The sequence below is a fragment of the Anas platyrhynchos genome, chromosome Z, assembly GCF_047663525.1.
Source record: "Anas platyrhynchos isolate ZD024472 breed Pekin duck chromosome Z, IASCAAS_PekinDuck_T2T, whole genome shotgun sequence".
In the NCBI taxonomy this organism is placed as follows: domain Eukaryota; kingdom Metazoa; phylum Chordata; class Aves; order Anseriformes; family Anatidae; genus Anas; species Anas platyrhynchos.
Genome location: NC_092621.1, coordinates 43,883,480 through 43,903,264, shown reverse-complemented (window position 1 = coordinate 43,903,264; position 19,785 = coordinate 43,883,480). Strand labels below are relative to the sequence as shown.

General features: G+C 39.8%; 1 protein-coding gene and 1 non-coding gene across 5 annotated transcripts in view; both read right to left on the bottom strand.

Annotated features, from left to right (window-relative positions):
• Positions 1-1,157: 1,157 nt before the first annotated feature.
• On the bottom strand, positions 1,158-1,240 carry TRNAL-CAG (transfer RNA leucine (anticodon CAG)). Its single transcript has one exon. It is a non-coding gene; the product is annotated as a tRNA-Leu (tRNA).
• Positions 1,241-11,124: 9,884 nt separating this feature from the next.
• The window catches only part of NTRK2 (neurotrophic receptor tyrosine kinase 2), a 201,554-nt gene continuing 192,893 nt past the window's right edge, over positions 11,125-19,785 (bottom strand). For all 4 annotated transcript variants that reach the window (XM_038170542.2, XM_038170543.2, XM_038170545.2 and 1 more), the window contains 2 exons: positions 17,567-17,725; positions 11,125-16,739 (listed from right to left, as the gene is read on the bottom strand). In XM_038170542.2, coding sequence (XP_038026470.1) covers positions 16,554-16,739; positions 17,567-17,725 — 345 coding nt within the window. In that variant the 3' untranslated portion in view covers positions 11,125-16,553. The remainder of the gene's footprint in view (positions 16,740-17,566; positions 17,726-19,785) is intronic.

Sequence of the window (19,785 nt, the reverse complement as noted above, 5' to 3'; positions counted from 1 at the left end):
GTGTCTAAGGAGGGGTGTGCAGCTGTGATACAGCAAGTATCCCAGCCTGCAGCATTTCTGCAAGGGGCTCTTCATACAGGAAGAGGAGTTGATGCTCATACAGTTTGGATGGATTAAAGCCTCCCAAGCTTAAGCAAGAATGAATTAGTTGTCTGCCATATACAATGTAGTTAGCATGTAATGAATATGTAGTGAACAGCATAAGGGAAATCTCAGCACAATTATCTTCCTATTAAAGGTATTATCACTATATAAATAACTTAACAGGGTGAATGGTGGCATTTTAAAATAGCGAACATATAAGGTGGTTGTCTCTTGCCTGTGTTGGATTGTCTCTCTTATTCCTTTCTGCAGATAATCATGATACCTTGCTGCTGTGAAGACAAGTGCCTTATGCAGTGTCAGGCATCCCACAACTTCCCTTTCACTTCAGGCAGTCAAACATATTTTTAAGAAAAACTGCTTTCTGACATTACTGGTAGTTTTTTGATCAGGCTGCTAAGACTTCTCACTCTTTTTGCCTGATTCACCCTTTATGTCCTGCCACGATAGACATATCTTCAGCATACCTTCAGTGCAGCCTTCAGCATCTTCATTCTCTGGTTCATCTTCATGCACTTTTACACATGCTTTTTTCTTTGTTGTTTTTTTGTTTGTTTGGTTGGTTTTTTTCCTTGCCAACCACAGAGCCCAACACTAACAAACAGTGGAGGAAAAAGGCAGCCAGGATCCACCATGTATTAACACATTCACTTGTTTATAAATTTAAATTCTGTCTGATGTTCAGTCAGAAAACATCATCCTTTCTAGAGAAGGAGTCATCCTCTATGTAAACCTCTGCTTGAAACACTCATGCAAAGAATGTCTTCAGAAACGCCAGTAAAATTGCTATTATTTGCATTTTGTTTGGTTTCATTTTCATTTGTAGTGATGAGCATTGTGTTTACTCCCCGCAGTTGGTACAGCATGGCAGAAATACCCACACAAAAAGCAGAGGAGAGTTTTTTAAATTTTTCATAGAATCAATAAATAGTTGAAAGTGAGAAAGAATGTCTGGAGTGCACTTGGTCCAACCTCACGGGTCAAGGTCAAGCAGGGCCACCCGGAGCAGGCTGCCCAGGAGCACATCCAGGTGGCTTTCGAAAAGAATTGCAGTTTGTCAGAAGTGGGATTCGAACCCACGCCTCCAGGGGAGACTGCGACCTGAACGCAGCGCCTTAGACCGCTCGGCCATCCTGACATAGATATATATTTCTTTTGTTTTTTTTTTCTCTAAATTATTATCTGGTCTTCTGGACAATGGTTCTTTCTCTAAATTAATGGCTTAAATATATTGTGCTACCCAAATTTATCAGCTTTCAGGAGATGAGAGTGATTTTTTTTTTAATTTTTAATTCTTTTTTTTTTTTTCTTAATTTCAGTTTGTAGAAAAATGTATAGTGGCATACAAAAATAATGAATAAACATACCAAGTTTAAAAGAAGCTTCAGTTTAAATAGAAATGTCAGAAGTAGAGATGCTGGTGAGCTGTTCTGTTCTCAGCTACAGAGGAATGTCACCATTTTTCCATTTTGCATACCATGGATACAGGTATTTATAAAGGTGTATAGACTATATTAGCAAGCATGAAATGACAGCTCCACATACATAATCCTGAGTTTTGAAAGCTTTGTGACATAATCCCCTCACTGTGTAAGAAGTCTGGTATTCCACTGAGAGTACCAGATGGATCAGAGACCATTGATCACTGTCACCTTGGAGACATAGAGTGGTCCCATGCCATGGAGATCTAAATAGATGGCATACAATGTGAAATGGAATCTTCATGTGACTTTTAATAGGAAAACTATTCACTTAATGTCACTTCTGTCCAAGTGCTCTACCTGTCACTGTTACAACAAACACCTGGCTGAGATTTTTTTAAGTCACCAAGGGGATAGGACTTGTGTGTCTGGGTAATCTCAGGCAAAATTACTAGATGATAACTGAAAAGTATATGAGCAAATTTTTTTCTCTTCCATCACTTTGTTTCCTTTGTATACACTTATTGGTAGTTTGCATATTGCTACAGTTACTTTCAGTACAGATTCCAGTTACTTCTAAACATCTTTCACAGGAGAAAAAAACAAGTAAAATATAGGAAAACAGTTATATAAAAATCATTAAAATTGAAAAGAATGCTTATGAGCAAGAGAAAGAAGCAAAAAAACTGACTCCATTTAATGAGGTTGTGTCTGAAGAGATTTCATTAAAGACTGAAATTACTTGAATGCAGAGTCATAGTTTTCTAATTATTCAACCTGAGATTTCACTGAGCATCATCAGATAGCAGCGATTTAAAAAGTATATTGTTAACGTTGTGCCTAATAGCTCACAGTTCACACGAAACCCCGGTTGTCAAAAATCATATTTCATAACAACAGCCATGCTATCCCCTCTTTCTGGAAAATAATCAGGTATGAGTGGTTGTACCCTGTCAGATGAGAGATCTCCCCATGCCAGAAGCCACCTGTGGCAGGTACTTGGAGACGGGTGCAATGACAGGAGGAGCACACAGTAATAACCAGTATCTTGTCACAGATTGTAAAACGATTGCTATGGAATCCCATCAGTCAAAGACTGTCTCACTTTGTAAAGTATTTTTGTAGATTTTGCTTATGATTAATTTGTTCAGAAACATGCTTGATTTTGGGGTGGTCCTATGTGGAGCCAGGAGCTGTACTCTATGATTCTTGTGGGTCCCTTACAACTCAGGAGATTCTATGATTCTACCTTCTGAAACCATCTACATCCCTGCTGTCCACAAGGAACTTTGGTCACATTAAAGCTTTGGCAGCTAGGCTGTAGATGTGTAGGGTGTCTTGTCTTCTTGTCTCTGGAACAACCTCCTATTTCTTTTCAATGCCTCTCAGTACTTGTATCTGAAAAAGAGGATGAATAACGATGCCATCCTCATTTTCACCAAGGCAGTCAGGTTTTGACAGTTCTCCACTCTAACCTGGAGAATTCCATTGCCTTAAATGGATGCCTTACCAAGCCATAAGGCACTCCCCAGCCACCACTCAACCATGAGGAAACCCCAGTGGGTGGTTTGTTTATCTTGAGGACTGAGCACATACTAGAAGCTTTCACTGTCAGAATAGTCAGCTATTACACAAGTAAGTAGCTATGCAGGCTGTTTTTCATCGTGAATACCAAATTTTCTCTCTTCTTGTACTTTCTTAATCAAATCAATGCTCAAAGTACAGGGGAAAAGCCAATCACACCTTCTTTGTTTTTCTTCTTTTATGACCAAGATAAATCAAATCAATTATATTAAAAAAAAAAAAAAAGTTGAAAGTTTAATGATTCCAGCTCATTATATTTTCCATATATATAATTTTTTCCACCTCCCCTCTTCTCTATACCACAGTTCCTTGAATTCAGTTGCTTTTCTTTTCCACAGAACTTCTGTTTGCTAAGTGTTGCAGAATTATCTCTACTCCTTTCATTCTTACCTGCCCTGAGTCCACCAGAGCATTAGCTCTTTGGAGGTTTCTTTTGTGACCTCTTTGTCTCCACTATTGGAGTACTTCCAACATGCAGGAAGATTTGGGAAAGAACAGAAGCATAAGAAGGTATCATAAAGAAGTAATGAAATATATATATATATCCCAAAACATGCATATATAGATACATATATATGTGTGTGTATATACATATATGTATATATATACATATATATAGATGTATATATATGTATATGTGTATATATGTACATATATATATGTATACATATATACATGCATGTTTTTGGATATATCCATATATATAGAGAGAGAGAATTTCACTTTGAGGGTGGTGAGGCACTGGAACAGGCTACCCCATCCCTGGAGGTGTTCAAGGCCCGGTTGGACAAGGCCCTGAGCAACCTGATCCAGTGGATGGCACCCCTGCCTATGGCAGAGGGCTTGGAACCAGATGATCTCTGAGATCCCTTCCAACCCAAACCATTCTATGATTCTATGAATTTAAAGTAAAAATTACAGTTTTAAACTGAAATTTCTTTTAGACAAAGAAATGCTATCTGTTACAGTCTTAGCAATGCTAGTTCTGAAGGAAGTCTGTATCAACAGAGAAATGTTACTAAACAGCTCACCAGCTTTGCTTCCGGACTATGCATAGATTCTTGTATGAGGACTTTTACCAGAAACATATTTTAGCTGTTAAAGAAAAAAAAAAAGAAATTAGATTGCCCTAAATAAGTGGAGAATCTATAATAAAGAGCAAGAAAGAATCTGTCACTGGAAAGTTTAAATCATGTTAAGAAATGTTATAAAGGCAGCATAGAGTCCTTTATCCCCACTGGTTTTTGTACATGCTGATGAAACAATTCTCCTGTGTTTTGTTAAACCTTGTTTTGGTCCTAGGGAATGTCTGGATTTGCTATATTTCATATGGATTCTTCTTTTTTTTTTTTTTTCCCTATTCTGATAAGCACCATGTGGGTGACTACTTTTTCTTTTAAATAATGCATCTTTCAACACCAGCAAATAAAACATAGTGGTTCCTTGATGCCAAGATGCAAGTTAACAATATCACTCAAACTTTTTCTCATATATCAATTCATTTAAAATCTTCTTTGTAATCCATTAATCCATTGTTTTCCTCTTTCCTTCTCTCTCTCTTTCTTTCTTTCTTTCTTTCTTTCTTTCTTTCTTTCTTTCTTTCTTTCTTTCTTTCTTTCTTTCTTTCTTTCTTTCTTTCTTTCTCTCTCTCTCTCTCTCTCTCTCTCTCTTTCCTTCCTTCCTTCCTTCCTTCCTTCCTTCCTTCCTTCCTTCCTTCCTTCCTTCCTTCCTTCCTTCCTTCCTTCCTTCCTTCCTTCCTTCCTTCCTTCCTTCCTTCCTTCCTTCCTCTCTCCCTCCCTCCCTCCCTCCCTTCCTCCCTTCCTCCCTTCCTCCCTTCCTCCCTTCCTCCCTTCCTCCCTTCCTCCCTTCCTTCCTAGATGACCCATAAGGATCATCTAGTCGAAATCCTGGCACTGCACAGGTCTGCCCAAAAGTTCAGACCATGTGACTAAGTGCACAGTACAATCGCTGTTTAAATTCAGACAGGCTCGGTGCAGTGACTACGTCCCTGGGGAGCCTGTTCCAGTGTGCAACCACCCTCTTGGAGAAGAACCAACCACCCTCTCGGTAAAGAACAGAGTGTGAACTGTTCTAATAACAGGAATGTGCATGTGAGCAGGCAATCTTTTCCCAAGTAGCTTGCTGTGGCTGGTGTCAGTGAATACATGGAAGTCCTTATATTACTGGCTTGCAGAACTTGTTCGGTGGCGCCATATGTAACTGTAAATGTTATCCTTTTTGGTTGCCTAACACTGCTGTGGCATGTACAGCCCAGAACAGGAAGACCCATGCCATGGTCACCCATGCAGTGTGCTCCAGCTGTGGTCCCAGGACTGCACAAATCAGCTGGTTTTCTAGTCACTTTCAAATGCTTCCCATTCTAGGGAAGGAACCTGTGGTGCTCCCTCTGCCTGGTGTACCACCACTTGCCCTGGCCTTGTGAGATCTTTGTCCTGGCCTGCAGTGCTTGGTGTCCCACTGGCAACACCAGCCATGATCTGCTGCATGATAAAACACAGCCTTATTCAAACACTATGAGAGTTTGCACTTCTCTGAGAATATGGGCCAAATCCAACACCCAGTACAGTCGGGGGAGATGGATCGGCCTCTCCATGAAGAGCAACCTTGTTAGTGGCTCTCATTTAGCAGTCAGAGCTCTGCCTTTCTAATCACTCAGCAATTCTACTCTGTTCCTTCCCAAGCACCGAGCATTTCCGATTTGAAGAATTGCTTTCCCATAATTAAATGAAAAAGAGTTAGTTGCAGTCCTCTGCACAAATTACTACCCAGTGAATGCGGAATAACGTATTATAAGTAGTACTTTATTCTATTTATTGTACAGGTATTGATGTGTGTTGGATTTGTTCTATTTTGGAGGCACTGCCATGGTAACTAGTCTCTCCTGACAAAGGCTTTATGTCAGAGCAGAAGTGGAATACGCAGAAACTGAACTTCGGGTAGCCAGCGAGACGAAGGCTGCCAGCATCAGCCTCACCACAGCATCACCACAAAACTCTCTGGTGTGCCCGTGTTCCTCTGAGTCCACTGCTCACTGCGGAGTCACGGGGGAACAGAGGCAAGGTGGCAGCAGCCAGCTCTGTCTTTTTAAGGTAAAACTCCGCAAGTCAGTGCTGCCTTGTTTTTTAAGGTGCCGGCTGCATGCACAGATTTAATCTTGAGCATGTTTTTAAAGAGGAAATAGCAGCATGAAAGGGTTACCTTGGGCTGACAGCACTAGCCGGTGCCAGCAGAAATACTTCAGGTAACAAAACAGCCAGGAGAATGAAAGCAACACCAGTATGTTTTCCTGCTTTTCACTGCTTTGTTCCCACTTTGTGTGTAACAGCTTTGCAGCCATTTCAAGGTACTGCTGCCGAATGCCATTTTTAGCTTTTGAGGGCCAGCCCTGGGTTGCTTTCTGAGTCTGGCACAAGACTGTGTCTACCTCACCCCAAGCCCTTTCCTGCCACACTCACTCCCCTCAGCACCCCAGGTTTTGATCTCTGGAAGGCAAAACTGCAGTGGCAGTGTCTGATGCCTGCAGAGGGCCCAGGAGACACCCCCATCTCCCATGCCACATCATGCCCTCACTGCTGGCTTGGGCTTTATGCCTCCACTGCCATCAGGCAGTGTCTCTGCACTGTTGATCCTGGTGAGACCCAGTTGGTGCTGCAGTCAAAATGTTTTTGCCCGTTCGTTGCATTTCTGGCTTTTAAAACAAAACCTTGATATGGTCCAGAGGAAGCTGGCAGCCAAATTTGCCTCATACCATTCTGGCTTGAGAAAGCCATCTTCAAACCAATTCCTGAGTCACATTCACAAGCAGGTGTTTAGCAGCAAATCCAGACTGAAAATAACTGCCAAGCAACATTCCTTCTGTCATGACACTGCTATAGGATTTTGCACACCTTGGGAAAAAAATGTGACCTGTGATTGATACTGCACACTCCTCTGATCCCTACCCGGTTGCCTAGCACTGAAGCCAGTGATGCTATACAACACAAGGCGAGCCAACGAGTGCTGGAACAGCTTGCAGAGCACCGAGCTCTTGCCAGATTGATTAGTCCCCCACTGGTTTAAAAAAAATGACAGCATTTAGTGCAAATAGGTGTTATTTTAACCAAGCAAAGTGCATATTTATTTAGTGGCCTCTGTGGTATCAGAGGCACCATGTTTACTTTCCATCTGCTTTCTCTCACCCAAACCTCTTCAGATTCTGGGTGGTTAAAAATGACTGGTGATAATGACATTTATCAACATAATTCCACGAATCATGGAGCTGTGAAAAAAAAAAAAAAAAAAAAAAAAGGCATAAATGAAAAGAGATGACCTGTATTTGCAAAGGATTGTTTGCAGAGACTTTATTTCTTGTGTAACAGCTTGTAAGAGCTGGAAGACAAACAGACTCTGTACTGAACCCCCCATGCTCAGGATGATGGGGAAAGGGGAGCAGGGAATATGAGTTCCATATGTTCCTCTTATTTTGTCTCCAGAAGACTTGCCATTCCTGGCCGTGATTTTTCTTGAAATGTTAATTATAGGCACTAGGGATATCAGCAGTGCTCTTAATAGACTTGCTTAGGTGCTGAAAAAAAATCGCTTGATGAATAAAAAGATGGTTTCAGAAATAGTGATCAGATGCTGCAAGAGCAGAGTGCTTGGAGCAGACGACTGCCCTGCTGCCTGTCCACACTGTGCCCAGCTACTGGTCTGTCTTGCTCCCAGCATGAGTGGTGGGAGCCCCTCGGGAAAAGGAGGCAGCAGGAGCCATTCCAAAGAGCCAGAACATGCATTTTGGTGTTTCAATCTCAAAATCATAAAAGTGGCAAAGCTATGCCAGGCAGAAGCTGGACAGAAGATCCAGAAGCTGGAGAGGTCACAGGAGAGGATTGAGAAGGACCATCAACCGCAGTCTGGCCATGGACACACTGCGCACACTGGAGAGGCAATCTGCTGTCCCCAAGAGCATCCTGTGGGACTTCTCCAACTAGCTATAGATGGACAGGAGGCTCATCGTAAATAAGGGATCTGCGGATCCGTAAATACAGGGATTTCTTCTGTCAGCTTTGTGGGCTGCTTTAACTGTCATTCACATTTCTTTTTTCCTCTCTAGTTCATGGACAACAATCTGCTTGTCCTTGTGGGTACTGAAAGCATCTGCCATCTTCTCAGTAGCAGGACACAGAAATTAAAGGGCACTTACAGGTGTGAAAACCAACTGACAAAGTGCTGCTTCAAGTCCGATAGTGATCGCCTCTGCCAAATTTGAAGGTTTTGCCCAGGTAATATATTCTGGGGAGGAAGAGATTTTCATCTTAAATGTTACCCAAGAGTTGGGCTGGTAGGGCCAAAAGGGATTAAAAAAAAGGTGCTCTAAAGAGGAGCTTTTGATTTTGATTATCTGTCATCAAAAAGTTGCAAATTGCTTTCAGACTGTGAACAATAATATGTTAAAGACTTTATCATTCCTCTTGCATCCCCAGCCTTTCACTGGAGGTCTTGGGTGACCTGGAGCAGGAGACAGCTGTGGGAGCTACCCGTGTCAATATTCCCCTTCTTATTCCCAATGGCTTCGAACTGTGCCAGCTGACAAACGCAAATTATTTAACCTTGGGGACTGCTTTGACGACACGGTGACATACGAAACAGCATTATCAACTTTTATGTATTTAAACAAATTCATCCAGAAGGAAAAAAAAAAACAGAGTTGCAGACCTGGAGTTTCCACGAAACTAGCAGTCATCATGCCATGACAAAACATTTCTAAGCCTAGAAACATCATCTTCTGCATCAGAATTGCCCAAAATATGCATAAATAATTTGTTGGGTCTGCTTTATTTGTCTTTATGCTCAGAATCTTGGACAGCAAAACCACGCATTTCTGGTATTTACATCACATTTTAAATAAGGGATTGCTCATTTACTCTCTGATCTTGTCCCGTACAGGTCGTCTTCTACTCGCATGCCATTTAATACAGATCTCAGAGACAAAGAGCACAAACAGTGAACTCTTTTGTTCTTAGCATCCTCATATTTCTGCGTTACACTAAGTCCTTCCTACCAGAACCTATGTTTTATCAAAAATACCAATAAACTGGTTTGGTAAACTAGCCTGTCAGTCAGTGTGGTATAATCTGCCTGACCCTATCCTAATGATATTTAAGTGTTGGTTTTATTTATTTATTCATTTATTGTCCTTTGTAGGGCCATAATTCTTCTTTGTAACATAAACATTTTCACTGATTTCAGAATAAATTATTATAGTCATTAAAAATAGTAATGGGAGTAATCAATAGGCACTGTGAATCACTCTAAAATAATACAGTGATCAAGATGATTGATTTTCCAGTTACTGAAGCATTTAGCACAAAGACTTCATCACAAAATCAATTGTGGGAGTTTGTTGAGCCTTAGCAGAAGCAGGAGCAGGACTTCCACTGAATATCCCCTCCTGGCTGTTTTGGTATTTCACAGCTCTCTGTGGAGTTTATGCAGAAGGCAGGCACAGGAAGCACCAGTGGGTCCTGGACTCTGCAGCTGGCTGTGGAAGGCTGATGCTGAGCAGCATCCAGAAGGATGCCCAGCTGGTGGTGCACACAGTAGGAGAGGCCAGTGATCTTAAACATGCTACCTGTTTCATCTGACATATTTTGGAGCACTAGCAAGCTCTTGTCAGCCCTCCTAAAGGGTCTTCTCTGAGCCCTGAACTTTTATTCTTACAGTTGTAGTGAACTGCAATGTTCCCCATCACTATTTTTAAGTGGAGGAGTTGAGGGTCTGCTCTGTGGCACTGTGCTCTTGCGCAGGCAAAGAAGACAGAAACACACACAATACTGTTTCCCACACGAGAGATGAGCAAGGGCATCGAGGTACCATCACCTTCTGCGTGCACAAGACCCCGTCAGGGGAGGCTGTGATGAGTGTGAAGGAGCCATGGGACACTGCAGGCACCAAGGAGCAGCAATGCCTGGTCCTGCTGCTGCTGCTGCTGCACACCCCTTGCCTTAACCCCCCTCCCCCCCCCAGGGAAGGGGGAAGGTGTTTGTGGGGTGCCCCTGGGCAGCCCTTGCTGCTGGGACTGCAGGGCAATGTTTACACAGGCTGGCCCTGGGAATTTCTGCAGCTCTTGCTTCTTCCAAACACACTTCATTGCAAACAGAGGTGTTTCATTTTGGTATGGCAACACAACCCACCGTGTCTGGAAGACAGACGGGCCTTACTGTGAAAGCAGGCAGGGCAGGTTTAAGCCACTGTCTGAACACAAACTGCCAACAAAGCTTTTCAGTGTGGATAAGGGTTGCTTTAATATCTTTGGACAAACTTTGTTCTGAGGCTTCTTCTTTGTGGGTTATTTCACCTTCACCTTTTGAACCTTTACAGACTGCTTGCCTCATCTCTCTCATCAAGAGGTCTCTTGGCAGAGAGAAGCAGGCACAGTCTGAAAGTGGCTCTCATATTGCTTTGCCCTAACCTTGAGGGGTTTGATTTAAATCAATAGCTCATGGAGGGACCTTCAAACAAGTTGGTGAACGTTCTTTTGGATGCCTAAGCTCTGTGTGTTCTGAATGTTAATAATCATGTTATTCAAGGACTTGGGTTTAATGCTCTTTTTATTCACAATATAGGCTGATATGAGTTAAAAAGAACAAACGTGCTGCTACATTTTTAATCAGGCTTCAGTTTGAGTGACACATTTTGAAGGCCTGTTTGTGCTAAAGGATAAACAGGCATTTGTAAAGCCAGCTCTTCAAATGGACTAGTGTTCAAATAGGATCTTCAGTTTGAAAAACAAAGAGTAAAAGAGACTCTATCAACACATTCAGATTGGATATTTCTTTTTTCTATTACTATGGGTCTCCTCTTTCCTCAACTAAGAGTTCAGTGACCTGTTTTTTATTCAGGGTCTTAGAGCACAAACATGTCATGTTTCTAATCATACAAACCTCCTCCTTAACTTCATATTTTTCATAAAGAATGAAGATAAACAAAGGCATTCAGACAAAAGAAAACACAACACTTCATGGAAATTGTACATTTTTTAAAGTAATCGTTTTATCTTTCTTTTGGATGACATTGTTTATTGTAAGACATCATTTTATTAAATACACTGTAATACAAGAGACTTTCCATGTCATGTCGAGAGAAGCTGGTCACATGATTCACAAACAAAACTTTTAACACTGATACCTAGGCATCACTTTGAAATCAGCCAAGATGCAATGAAAGTTTTAAAGCAATGACTTGTTATAACAAACTGCAAAACAAGAACCACTAAATATTTGCACAGAGACATCACATTAAAAAAGAAGAAAAGGAAAAAAGAAAGAAGAAAAATAGCTCTACACACCAGGTCACAGTTTGGTGACAATATAGAGATTATTATTTATGTGTAGGTATCTTCCTCTTTATCTCAAGTGACAAAGAGAGAGATATCTATAAATATATACATAAAGTATAGGTGGAGAGCAGGGCTGGGACAAATATTTCATAATTAATTGATTCTCTCTCTATTCAATTAAACAACAATGTTGAATTAAATTACTTTTATATAAAACATTCTTAGCTGCTTTTCTTTAAGTTACAGAAAGATACATATAAGCTGCAAGATATAGGCCTCTGGAAAGTTTTGATTTGATCTCCTTTTTCCTACATATTCCAATCAAATGGCCTCACTACTGGCAGCTTCTATTATCCTTGCCCAAAGTACTCAGTGTTTATAAAATACCAGCCAGTCATCACTCAGAACCTTCTACAAGCAAACAAAAAATCCCCACAGACCTGGTCTAGAATGCATAGACGGTAAAATAATACACCCATCGTTTCCCATTTCTTCTCCTGAGACATATGTTTAAAAGATGGCAAAATAGTCACTTGGTTGCTATTGTGAAATTCACAGTGTTTTCCCTGCAACATGTAGAGGTGTTTTTTTTTTTTTTTTTTGATTTTTTTTTTTTTTGCTTCATATTTGTGATGAATGTAGCACCCCCCCACCCCCCTGCCCAAATAAAGGTGTTTAACTAAGGCTGTTAAAGGACCTCTTGATTCAAAGCAGCAGTGGTTCATCCCAGCCCTGACAACAAGAAAATACAACTTCCTGTGCTATCAAAACCTTAATCTTTGATTAGAAACCCTGATCTGTTCCCCAGTCCCTCCCTGCTCCCCTCCCTCACATTTTATAGCAGTATTTGAGTATTTGAAATTCCCTTACAGGCTGCAACAACCCAGACATAGTCTTGTTCTAACACATATACAAGATACCTTACTCATCCAGTGACCTTATCATTTTATTGGGTTATTTTGTTTCTTTGAAAAATATTTTGTAAAGTCCACATCAACCACAACAAAAACTGTGTCTCAGAAAGGTGGGGAGGATACACAAGAAGGAGGGGAGAGAGAAAGAGTGAAAGGGTGAGGAAGGAAAAAAGGAAAAAGGGGAAATGAAAGATAAATCAAGGCAGGACAGAAGAAGGAAAGAAAAGAAGAGAAGGAATAAAAAAAAAAGTGAGCAAGAAATAGAGAGGAAAGACAAAAAAGAAAGAGAACAAGGCGGAGCAGAAAGAAGGAGAAAAACGGGCATTTGCTTTATAAACTGTAGACAATATATATTGGTTTACAAATCAAAATGAAGTCTTTTAAGAAAGGGTACACTCCATCATGCATCACGGGGTGCTGTTGCTCTACAAGTATCTGTTCTTCACGACCACTTCTGAGTTCTGCAGATCTACTGAGAGTGAAGGACAGAACGTGGCGATTGCTGCTACTATTACTGCCGAATTTTGGCGTTCTTGATGTCCTACAAGTCGTGTTGCAGTCTGAATAGTCCAGCTCATTCTTGGAATTATTTCATTACTGCAGACAAGTATAAAATGCTAATGGAGCTGCACTGTTATTTTAGGACAATAAAACAACAATAGCACAAACCCAGAAATGACAGTCAAACTCTGCTTTTGGAGCTTAGGAGCTTATCTGTTCATTTCCTCATGAGAAATAAACAAGTGAGATGGGAATGGAAGAGATGTTTTTATGCAATCGTTTGGGGAAAAAAATGTGCTTGTTGTTATATCTCTGGCATTCTAGCACCGCCTCTGCTGCACACCAGTTAAAAAGTTGAATCTTACAAACATAGAAAAAGAAATATCAAAAGAAAAAAATTATTTTGGTTACTCAGCAGACTTTATCAATTTATTAATAGCACTCTAATTATCATTTGTAATAACGTAGGTGTATGTAAATTTATACATATACACACAGCCCATACATAATGTGCATGCATGTCTGCACATATATAAATAAAATACAACAGACATAGGCATACATGTATATGCTATGTGTGTGTATATATATATGCCATATGCAAACACACATATATAATATATATTATATATATGATCAGTTCATAGCACAGTCCAGAGAGACTTTTTAAATGAGCCTGATTGTCATATTTACTCAGTGTACACAATTTAGCGGACAGTGCAAGCATGATGAATATGCACATAAACTCACCCTTCATTGTGATTTGAGCATATTTCTTCCATCTCTCTGCTCATTCTGCTACACTTAAGCACCTTTTCATGAACAAATGCAAAATACATATAGCTACAGTTTATAGCTTGTCTACTCTGATTATACATTTTATGCACTATCAAGAACATTAATGATATAGGTCAAGGTTATCCATACTGGTGGCTCTGTAGAACATTTGGTCCTTTAGAAGTTTAACTTACTGCTATGTTATTGCACAATGCATTGTAACTATTCATTCTCTGAAATTATTCTAGTAGTCTCACAAGTAAATCAAAAAGAAGATGCCGCTAACTACAACTTTAAAGTTTTGTGGGTTTGTTGTGTTTGTTGTTGTTGTTGTTGTTGTTGTTGTTGGTTGGTTGTTTGTTTTGTTGGTGGTGCTTTTGTTTGGTTTGATTTGGTTGTTGGGTTCTTTTTTTTTGTTCTTTTTTTTTTTTTTTTTCTGGTATACATTCTTTCAGTGTTTGGAAAACCCACCTGTTTGCTTTCAGGCTTGAGCCTGCTTTCCAATAGAAGCATCTCAGATGCCATTTTCTTAAGCTCATAAGAAACTAAGACAGAATACAGCAGGCAGAAACTCAGCACCTCCCCCTCCACCACCTGCAGCCTTCTCCCACTGCACAGTATCAGTGGACTCTGACACCCTTCTTTTCTACCACTGTTATTTTGAAAATCAGTTCCAAATTTCTTTTAAAAGATGAAACACAGATTCTCACGTGAATGGGTTTCACTGGATGATCAGTCTTTATCTAGCTTTTCATGTGAACTCCAAGACAGTCTAGATAAAATCTTAAGGCCCATTTTGTAGGAATCTTCCTCTGGCTTTTTGTGTGTTTCCAGTTCAGTAGCAATTAAGAAATAACACCTAGTTTCTTAAAGAAATACTGAGTATGGCTTTATAGATACACTGTCATGTTTATTTGTAATGCTGCCTCTTCAATGACATTGAGAAGGGTAAAATTCCATCACTGTCCAGTGAACCGTTTTCTTCTGAAAATGTTCAAAATCTTTATAAGTTAGCTCTAAAAGCTTCTGACGAAAAAAAAACTAAAGCGCCTCAATAAATAATATATGCATGCAAATTATATATTAAATGTGTTATGGGAACACTTACAAAAATAAAATGCTTAATTTATTAAATAAAATATCCCCAATGCAAAAATGAAGGACTATTTTGATCTGGCTCATATCAGTAAGAGATAACAAAAAGAGAAAAAGAAAACAAAGTTGTTTTTTTTTTTAATTTTTTTTTTTTTTTTGCAGTAACGCCCCCTCACAGAGGGAGGCAAAAGTCTTGAGGAATAGGTAAGGTAGGTTTTCTTTTGTAAGAATTCATATTAAAAATAATCCTAACTCTAAATTTGAAATCCTCAGCTTCTGGTTTGAAAAATAACAGATATGCCCATGCACTTGTCATCAACACAGTGGCCATGCAAATGTACACAAACAATGCCCGTCCAACCAAAAAATAAAGTATTTAAGAAAGACTGGATGTCAGTAATGACAGCACTAGTACCAATACAAACATGGTGCTGAGCTCAGGGTCTTTGCACTCTGAATAGTAAGCCATAACCTCAGAGTTATTTGTTTTCCCCAAGGATCTCACTCTATCCCCGCCACGGCTCAAATATAACCAGTGAACTCCATGCTTTAGATTATTCATGTAGTATCAGCCTATTGTATCTGTAACATTGTAAAGACATTTTAACATAGCTAATGTCTTTCATTATCCCCATTTAATGAAATATAAGTTATACTATTATGAGTTCGCTATGCCTACTAGAGAGTACTACAAGATGAGTGATAGTTTCTGCACAAAGGGCATTTATCGACAGAGACCATGCACAGTTTGCTCGCACGGTTTAAAAAAAAAAAAAGAAAAAGGATTGAGGAAGGAAAAAATATGCTGCTGGTCAAGCAGAGTGTAAGATACACCTGCTCCAGCATCTATAGCTTGTCCTGTCTTATCAAAATCCTTAGTTTCGATGTGTGATCCTGAAATTAATGCTGTACCTAGCTTCAGTCTTTATTAAAAAAGACTAGCTGGAGAACATTTTATACCAGTGGCATGACGATATCCTTCCAGAAGATAAAATAAGGGCATGTGTTTACTTCTCATGTTGTAACATAATCGTGTGCAGTGCAGGCAGCATCTTTTTCCCTTTTGCCGTAGACTTGTATCTGGCAATGAAAGGTACTGGCGAAGTGCCTCCTTGAACAATCCCTTTACTCTTCAGAAAGACTCTCCAGGGAAAGTGCTAAACCTCCTCTTGCCTTCCATCAAATCATTTCAATGTTTTTAGTGGGGTTTGATGCCATCTGATCCCATAGTTTCTCCAGATAGTGGATCACACAACACTGTCTTGTTTCCATCTGGCTTTATCTCCGCAAGGAATACTCTTTATGTAGAGAATACTAGTCTTCTTTTTCCACCCACGTTCTGAAGCAAAAAAATTGAGGTGAATCCATAGAAACTCTCAGTATCTTTACAGCAGGTATCACAAAGTTCGAGTCAAATATATTTTCCCTTTTTTTCATCCACATCAAAGGCATGAATACAACAAGGCATTGTTAGTTGTGGTGAGCAAACTGCAGAGTCTGCTGATATAACAGATCAGGTTTTTAAGGCCTTTGTCTATGCAGAGTTACAATAATGCAGAAGCCAAATTGATTAGAAAGACAGGAGAGAAGAAAAAGATGATAGGAACTGAAAGAGGGAGAGAGAGAAGAGATATGTCTCAGTAATGTCTAAAAAGTCAATACTGTGTCTACGGATGGAGAAGTGCACATTGCTTGCCCTTTGAAAGCTTCTCCGCAACTTTGTCATTAATACTGTCAAAGTTAAGAACACATTTTAATGGAGTTCAGCGGCAGTTGAACACATTCATTCACACAGCCCATAAGAAGAAATGCTAGGAGACTTTAGCCTAAAATATCCAGGTAGACTGGAGATGCCTTGGCCAAGTTCTGGAGGAGGGAATGGATTTCTTTGATGTTGAGCCTCATGTGAGGCTCCCGTTGCCAACAGCCCAGCATCAAGTCATACACTTCCTTGGGGCATGTGCGAGGTCGCTGCAGGACTCGGCCCTGAGTGATGCACTCAATCACCTAAAAGAAATCACAATCAAAGGATCAGCACAGCTCTGCCAACTATATAGGGCTCATCTATGAAAGTGTTAGCTGCTGATAGCCCCAGCAGCCTCACTGGTGGCAGTCAACTGTACAAAGGGTTGCATTTCTAGGTAGATGCATGGCAGCATCTAGAAAAAATCACTGTAAACATGTATCACCAAAGAGCAGTAACTTCACTGATATTAACTTCATGCATGTCACCCCTTCTAGCCTTAAGGAAATGACGGTCAAGAAGCACTCCCATACATTCTCCTTCTGCCTGTCTGCCAACCCCACTTCATCTCAAAAAGAAGCTAAGTTTTCACTTTGCTCACACAGCATTTCAGCACCCCTCCCTCCTTACACCTGTTGAGTGTTGCTGTGGTTAATTTCTGCACAGGGGTTACTTCTGATTCCCTGTGCATTAAGAGATCTCAAAATTCCCTCAGTCTATTCAGGAGTGGTTCAGAACAATCACTTTGCAGAAATGATATGTAGTTGAAATCAGCCAAAAACAGTTCTGGAGTCTGCTAAGCTCCTTTTCATTGCCTCATGGTCCTTCTCGGTAACCAAAACAGACTCTATAAAATACAAAGGAAAATGCTGCATTCTGACCTAGTTCTGCTTGGTCAACTTCCATCCACCTTGTGGAGAAAAGGGTGAAAAGGAAGAAATTAAACCACAATGTTTATGACAATAAATACTTGACGTTGTTTTTTTTTCCTTTACTAAATGAATTTGTTGCTGTCTTTCCTTGATAGAAGCCATACCATCAGTTTCAATGCAAGCCTCTCTTAGGCAATTTGAGAATGTATTATACACACCTCGTTGTTTGAGAGCTGATACCATGGCTGTTTGCCATAGGTAAAGATTTCCCATAATACAACCCCCAGGCTCCAGACATCGCTTTCTGTGGTGAACTTCCTGTACATGATACTCTCTGGAGGCATCCAGCGAATGGGCAGCATGGTGTGACCCCCAACCTGAGAAGAACAAATGAAAGAGTCAGAAATAATTCTTCAAGACCCTCACCAGGTAGAGTATCAAGACGTTAAATTACGCAAATATACAGTTTCTATTTTTCCCATATATTGCCATTTTCTACCCAGAGCTTTTAAGAGCTGGGAAGCTGTGATCCAAGCTCCTCTCCTCAAATGACAATCCCTACTGTGATAGGTTTTTCAGTAGAATCTCCACAGATACTGTTTCTGAAATATGAACTCACCTTTAACATTTACTTGGAACCCTTCACCCAAGGAACTAATATCCTATAAAATTATTAACTAATTCAAGCCTAGCAACCCACTTCAAATTAGGCTAGTTTTACTCTCCATTTTAAGACTCTGGAAACTATAAAAAGATTCATGCAATGAAATCTGCACTGAATATTTTTTTCTACAAAATCAGTGATACCACATGAAATCCACAGTGGTCTGACTGCTTGACACAGTAGAATTAAATTCTTTATGGTTTAATCTCCTTATTGTGATTGAAAACAAACAAACAAAGAAAACCCAACACTGTTTGTCGATAATTTCCGAAGTTAATCATTGCATCAAAATATTTTTTCCCACATTAACAACCCAGTCCTACATAGTTTTACAAAATATTCAGGTTTTTGGATATATTCCCTTGATAACAAAAAAAAAAATTAAGATTGGACTCCCATCTCAAATCAACTCATGTTGAATTCACTATTTTTTCTTACGGAAAGAATGCCATTCTGAAAATCATTTAAAACATTTTTCATTTCCCCTGGAATGCTTTCCTAAAGTCCAGTTACCTAACAATAATTTAAATAAATAAAACAGTTATTTCCAGTTTATAAAAAATTCGTTTTTCCTGATATGTCCCATTCTGACCAGATCACATCAATAAAGAAATCCACTCAAGTACTTTTTAAATAGTACAACTGGCTCAGCTACTGTGATATAGGCATTCTGATTACTTTTACATCAAGACAGCTGTGAATATTTCCAAGGAAGTGAGAAAAAAGGAAAGCTTCTTCAAGGACATCTAACTTTTGATTAATTCTCATTTTCCTGTCTGAAAATGTGTTTAGTTATAAAACCACATTTGCACTTTCAAGATTCTGTCAATTCAAAATATCATTTCTCCTTGTGGGACTTTACATATGTTGTTATAAATAATGCCCTCCTTGTTCTCATGTAAAAACGGCAAATGGAAGGAAGACCCACTTCAAGTTCAGTCAGGGTTCACATTATTTCTAAATCACTCAGAACATCCGTTTCCAGCTATTTGTCAGCAATTCGGTGTTAGTGCAGCATACCAAAAATACAGCTATGGCTTCTAGAGCTCAGTCCTGTCCCATACATCGCCACAAGTCAACTGTCACTACTGATTCCATAAAAGCAGAGTGTCATGCCAAAATTTTCATGGACTTTCACACCTAGTCTATTACAAGGGCACTTCTCCTCCCTCTGTCTGAGATGCCATGCAAGTGAGGGAGGAGTGTTTTTTTGTTTTGTTTTGTTTTGTTTTGTTTTGTTTTTTGAGATATTAGGTGAAAGGCAGGGTTCCCAAGTTTAATTCCTGACTGCACTGTGGATTTGCTTCTGACTTATTACTGGCTGCTCTACAGATTTTAGAGCCCTTCAAAAGGGGATCCAACTCCTACAGCTTTCAGTCTAACTTAAAAACATACATGTCATCAGTCCATTGACAGAGTGGATATGTACTTTTTAGAGATTTTTTCCATCAGGCCAATTTGTCTCTGTGATACAGTTTACCCCTCTGATACACACAATTTTTGTACAGCCATGTTCATTAACGTTTTTAATCATCTTTGACCAAGAAATCACTCAATGATGTGGAGAGTTTGAAATAACTCACAAACCTGCTGAGATGCAAGCAAAGCTTCGGTTTCCCACCTCATCATAAACTAGCTGGCATGGCAACCAAACAGCTCCAAATCACCACTTTTACTCCTGTCTTGAGAGGTATTTCATTAGAAAGTCAGAAAAGTTAGTCCCTTTGAAACAGGCAGTCACATACACACGGCCAAAGGGCAAGTGCCATTAAA